Source organism: Echinops telfairi, unplaced genomic scaffold (genome assembly GCF_000313985.2).
Source record: "Echinops telfairi isolate 266 unplaced genomic scaffold, ASM31398v2 ScPeMD7_17;HRSCAF=63, whole genome shotgun sequence".
NCBI lineage: Eukaryota > Metazoa > Chordata > Mammalia > Afrosoricida > Tenrecidae > Echinops > Echinops telfairi.
In genome coordinates, this window is record NW_022103914.1 from 8,416,456 (window position 1) to 8,422,585 (window position 6,130).

Here is a 6,130-nt window from a genome sequence, read left to right on the forward strand (position 1 = left end):
GAGCAGTCAGTGAGGCACATGGGACCCCAACAAAGGCCATCCCAGGTGGCCGCAGCCTGGGGAAGGATGGAGGGCTGGGAGAACCCCCTGCACGTGCAGGCTGCTCATTCTGACTCATAGCATCTGACGCACTTGAACCCTAAATGGTTTGGATGAGCGGGCAGGGCAGAGAGCACTCTGGGCCAGGGGCCTGCTTGAGCAAAGACCAAGAGTGGGCAGGTCTGATGAAAAGCCCAGGCACTATCAGGAGTGTAAGCTGGCCCTGTAGGGGTGGGGCTCAAAGCCAAGCCCAGTGCTTGGCACTGAAAGTTGGCACCGGCTGCAGTAGGTGCAAGTACCCTGACTCACCAGTGTTCTCTCCCTTCGCAGGGGCCATGCCACTGAAACATTACCTCCTCTTGCTGGTGGGCTGTCACACCTGGAGCGCAGGCCTGGCCTACTATGGCTGCCCTACTGAGTGCACCTGTTCCCGGGCCTCCCAGGTGGAGTGCACTGGGGCGCGCATCGTGGCCATGCCCACGCCCCTGCCCTGGAACGCCATGAGCCTGCAGGTCCTCAACACACACATCACCGAGCTCAGCGATTCCCCTTTCCTCAATGTCTCAGCCCTCATCGCCCTGAGGATTGAGAAGAACGAGCTGTCTCACATCGTGCCCGGAGCCTTCCGCAACCTGGGCTCCCTGCGTTACCTCAGTCTCGCCAACAACAAGCTTCAGATTCTGCCTGTTGGCTTGTTCCAGGGGTTGGACAACCTGGAGTCACTCCTCCTGTCCAGCAACCAGCTGGTGCAGATCCAGCCCGCCCACTTCTCCCCATGCGGCAACCTCAAGGAATTGCAGTTGCATGGCAACCACCTGGAGTACATCCCCGATGGGGTCTTTGACCACCTGGTGGGCCTCACCAAGCTCAATCTGGGCAAGAACAGCCTCACCCACCTCTCCCCCCGGGTCTTCCAGCGTCTGGGCAACCTCCAGGTCCTCCGGCTTTTTGAGAACAGGCTCTCTGACATCCCCATGGGCACTTTCGATGGGCTTGGCAACCTGCAGGAACTGGCCCTCCAGCAAAACCAGATTGGTACCCTCTCCCCAGGCCTCTTCCACAACAATCATAACCTCCAGAGACTCTACCTGTCCAACAACCACATCTCCCAGCTGCCCCCTGGCATCTTCATGCAGCTGCCCCAGCTCAACCGCCTGACGCTCTTTGGGAATAATCTGAAGGAACTCTCCCCAGGGATCTTTGGGCCCATGCACAACCTGCGGGAGCTCTGGCTCTATGACAACCACATCACGTCCCTTCCCGACAACGTCTTCAGCAGCCTCGGCCAGCTGCAGGTCCTGATTTTAAGCCGCAACCAGATCAGCACAATCTCCCCCGGGGCCTTTAACGGGCTCACGGAGCTACGGGAGCTGTCGCTCCACACCAACGCCCTGCAGGACTTGGATGGAAGTGTCTTCCGCATGCTGGTCAACCTGCAGAACATCTCCCTGCAGAACAACCGCCTCCGGCTGCTCCCTGGAAATATTTTTGCCAATGTCAACGGCCTCATGACCATCCAGCTGCAGAACAACCAGCTGGAGAACCTGCCCATGGGCATCTTCGACCACCTGGGGAACCTGTGCGAGCTTCGGCTCTATGACAACCCCTGGAGGTGTGACACGGAGATCCTGCCCCTCCGCAACTGGCTCCTGCTCAACAGGCCCCGGTTGGGCACGGATGCCCTCCCGGTGTGTTTCAGCCCAGCCAACGTCCGAGGTCAGTCACTTGTCATCATTAATATCAATGTCCCAGTCCCCAGCGTCCAGGTCCCGGAGGTGCCCAGCTATCCAGAAACACCACAGTATCCAGACACATCCAGTTATCCGGACACCACCTCCATCTCCTACACCACCGAGTACACCACCTCTGTGGAGGACTACACGGACTTGACCACCATCCAGATAACCGACGAGCGCAACACGTGGGGCATGACCCGTGCCCAGAGTGGGCTGGCCATCGCCGCCATCGTCATCGGCATCATTGCCCTGGCCTCCTCCATCGCCGCCTGCATCTGCTGCTGCTGCTGTAAGAAGAGGAACCACACGGTCCTGATGCAAATGAAGGCGCCCAACGAGTGTTAACGAGGCCACGTGGGTGTGTGGCCGGGCCTGCTGGGGTTGACCATCCTAAAATAAGGCAGCTGGGCATTCCAACACGGGGCCTCCAACATCTGGGTCCCTAGAGCCATCCCTGATCCTTCTCCTAGAAAGAAAGGTGCCCCCCCATTGTCTGACCTGCCCAAGTCTCCCGTAGAGAAGTAGGGCTCACCGGGCCTGCTTACCACCAGGGAGATCCAACCGGTGAAGGCAAAACCCAGGAGGCATTTCTGCCTCACAACCGCGGCCTTCCTTTACAAAGGCTCCGGCTCCAGCCCTCGCCATGTCTTTCTACCCCAAGAACAGCCTTCCCAGCCCATGCCCGCTCCGGTCTCCATAGACTCCTCTCCTCCAAAGCCTGCTTATCTTGTGGGAACAGTTCTCCACCCGGGACAGCCCTTTCCTCAAAGCTTTCCGTAGTTCGTATGTTGATTCTGCTCCTCTGGCTGCTCTTCTCTCCTGAGCCGTGTCATCGAATGAAGCATCCCTTCCCCCGTCCCCCAAATGATTTTCTGCTTGTGAAGGCAGGCAGGGCGAGTTCTCTCCTCCAAGAAGGACTCCCACCACTGAGCTGGTTTCTGAAGAGTTCTGAAAGGCCCGCGCTTGCAGGGTGCTGGGCAGGAGGCGGCAATCGAGGCCTCTGTGTGCCTGCAGGGTGGCCACCAGCAGTGTCTCTCTGGGGCCGTTTACCTGGAATGGAAGAAAGGCACCTTTAGGAGAGGATGTTTCTGAACCACAGCTTAGCTTGGAAACATGTAGCCCTTTAGGGAACCCAAGTGTGGGGTGTTTCTGAAGGTGTGAAACCCGGTATGTCGGTACTGGATGGGGAGAGGAAGCTGGTACCTGGAACCTAAGAGCCTTTGGGCTCACCCCTCGGGCTTCTCTTTTCCACTTTTTATTAGGGTGCACCCCACATAGAGAACAGTGGGCACGGGAGAATGGGCTGCTTTATGAACTTCCACAAACTGGACACCCATGAAGCCAGCTTCCTGGTGAAGAAGCAGGGAATCACTGTGGTCCCCAGGGAGCTCTATCCTGGAGGATAGAGGGCCCGGGGGTGGCATGGCCTCCCCTGGAAGTCAGCGCCCCAGGAGTCTGGGCTGGCTCCTCAGCAGCACGGGAGAAGATGTGGGTATGTGCTGAGTTGGCCTGGTTGGCCCGGCCTGAGGATCAGCGTGGACTAGAGTCGGGCTCTAATGGTTTCCGTGCTGACTGTTCGGAAGTAGATTGCCAGTCCTTTCTTCCAAGACCATTCCAGGTGGATGCAAACCTCCGACCATAGTGAGCAGCCAAGCTTGTCAACCGTTGGCAGCGCCCAGGGACACCTGGCTTGGAGACAAGCGTTTATTAAATCCAGAGACGAGGCCAGAGGCATCTGACTCCCGAGACCCACGCAACCACACATCCTTGCCTGCCAACGTCTGCGACTCACTGGAGTCCCCACCGCCCAGGCCTTTTATGGGCATGATATGCTTGTATCTGTTTTTAATTTCCCTTCTCCATTTGGGGGAAGCAAAATAGCTCAGAGATGAGATCCTTCCATTGAACAGCTAAGTGTCATGGGACCCAGCGATGCCTCTTAACACCGAGGTCCAATTCTCCGTCAGCATATTAAACAAGCTAGTGACCGGCTCTCGGGATGTTCACACACAGGAGGCAGGCTGCATCAGGACATGCACTGTTCACACTCAGGCACCAGGCCTGGGGGTTCTTGAGCGCCCCCTGCCTGTGATCTGGTCACACGAGTTGAGATGATTACTCCAAGGTTAAAGTCAGGCGCAGAGTGGATCCCGGCTCCAGGACTCCATATGGCCGCGGCCTTTCTTCTGAGGTGCCTCTGGATGGACTTGGACCTCCAGTGACTGGATATATTCCTCTTTGGTACTAGCCAGGAACTCCCTGGCCCAGGATTAGTCTCCTCCCGTTACAGGCACATGTCACCGGTGGCCCTCGCCTCCCTTCCTGCCACACCTGCGTTCTCGCTGTTAAAGAAATTATGCTCGTGGCAACAAATGAGTCCACCAGCCTGGAAGTCATGGAAATCAGACAGGCTGGAACAGGACTTTGCTTCGGACTCTGTGTCTGCCCAGGGAAGAGCTCCAGTCGGCGCAGCAGGGATTTAGAACCCCACCTGGTCCCGATGGGCTCCTGGGTGGTCCCTCTTCCCGACAGGACACAGGAGGAGCCTCCAGGGCCTTGGCAGCATAATGCTGAGAGGATGGCCTGTCTTCCTCTCTAGACACGCTCATCCCCCTCAGAGAAGCCAGGAGGGGCATGTGTAAGCACCAGGGCACTTTGTAGTTCTTCACTCTCTGTCCCAGGGACTCAGGGAGAGATGGGGACCGTCACAGTCTAAGGTGACACCCTCAGGCAAAACAGGGTCTCCAAAGTGTCCTTACAAATATTGGTAGCAACGTGGTGGGCATGCGGAGGCTTGCCGGAGCCCAAAGGGAAGCGAGCCCAGGGCAAGCGCCCGAGTCTCAGTCCACAGAGCGCGCCGGGGACCCCGGGCCCTCAAGGGCAAGCTCAGGTGCCTCTCCCTGAGGTGCGTCTCCTCCACGCAGGAGGCATGGATTGGCCCCCTATTCTTCATGCCTAGAACGTCTTACTCTGCAAAGCCACCAGGGGCCAGAGATGGCAGGACAGGGAGGAGGGAAGCCCCTTTGCCCAGGGCGTCCTGCCCAGGTCAGCCCAGAAGCTCTGAGTATTTCCAGCGCCGACCATGGCATTGGTGTCTCTTCTTCTCTGGCCCAGGTTTTCAACATGTGTCCCCAGGTCAAAGGCGGCGTGAGGAACAGGCACCCTTGGTGGATCCCACCCCGGGACCCCAGGGGAGAGGCGGTGAGCCCTTTCCTAGGCCTCCTGGGCTTGCCTGTTCCTTTCCCTTCAGAATGGACTGGAGGGCCACGTCGGCGGCCAGGAGTGGAGAGAGGCTGGGTAGAACCTTCTGGCCAACAGATGGTACACACACCCCTCACCTGGGGGCTGGGAATCAGCCAGTGGGACGCAGAATGGATTGGGTAAACTACAGAGTTCCATTCACTTCCCCCTCCCCTGGCTGCCATGCCATGCCATGCCGCTGTCCATCTGGAGTGGGGTCAGAGTGGAGGACAGACTTTGAACAAGACCTGGTGGCCTGTCTTACGCTTTTATCATTAAAACACAGAGATTGTGGGGCCACACTCCTGTTTCTCCCCGTATCTCAGCCCCGGAAACCTTACGTGTACTATATGGACCCCAAACTTCGTAAAGAAAAGGGAAAACAACAGCTCGCCCACGCATTACAGGAAGACGACCCATCTCAAGGAAAGGGTGGGGCCTGTACGCAAACCTCAGCTTTGGGACTTAGGAGCACCACAAGGTTCTCGAAGCTTCCTGGTTCCTTTCAAGGGCAACAGAGCCCTTTTTGCGGCCCCGAGGAAGCCAGCACAGAGCAGTGCCAGGCGTCAGCTTCCACCAGGGCAGCTCGCCACGGAGTTGCCCAAAGACCTTGCTTGTGTGCAGCCTCCCCAGGAGCTCCGAGCCACTCAAAGAGCTCAGCCTGCAGGTCTCACAGCCAGAACCACGTCCAGGGAGCCAGGGCAAACATCGTCGTCGGTGGTGGTCGTGGGAAGGAAGTGTCCCTGTGGTTCAGAGGGGGCGGGCCAGCAGGCCCCTCCTGGCGGATGCTCTGCCCAGTTGGCGGCTCCTTCACCTCTGAAGGAGAGATGGCTCTCCCAGCGTGTTGTCTTCACACTGCCTTCAACAGTAGATCTTGTTTGCCTCGCTTAGAGAATCGCTGCAAAAAGTCCCAGGGGCTTGGTGGTGTGCTTCGAGGCTTCCAGGTGCCTGGTGGGGGGGTTTGCCTGAGGGTGAGCCCTGCTGGGCAAGATGGGCCTCGGCTTGTAGCTGGCTTGCTGTTCACAATCAATAATAAATCGTAGACACCGGACTCGATGCGTGAGTGCTCTGCTGACGGCTGGCCTGGGGAAGCGGGGTGGGGGCTCACACTCCCG

At 58.2% G+C, this 6,130-nt stretch overlaps 1 protein-coding gene across 1 annotated transcript; it reads left to right on the forward strand.

Annotated features, from left to right (window-relative positions):
- Window positions 1-374: 374 nt before the first annotated feature.
- On the forward strand, window positions 375-3,073 carry LRRC15 (leucine rich repeat containing 15). Its single transcript, XM_004712283.2, has one exon. The coding sequence runs from the start codon at window positions 375-377 to the stop codon at window positions 2,118-2,120; it is 1,746 nt and encodes a 581-aa protein (XP_004712340.1). The 3' UTR covers window positions 2,121-3,073.
- The last annotated feature ends 3,057 nt before the right edge of the window (window positions 3,074-6,130 follow it).

Bases quoted from the DNA above. Each gene is read 5' to 3' on its own strand.
- LRRC15 (XM_004712283.2), top strand. From the start codon at position 375: ATGCCACTGAAACATTACCTCCTCTTGCTGGTGGGCTGTCACACCTGG.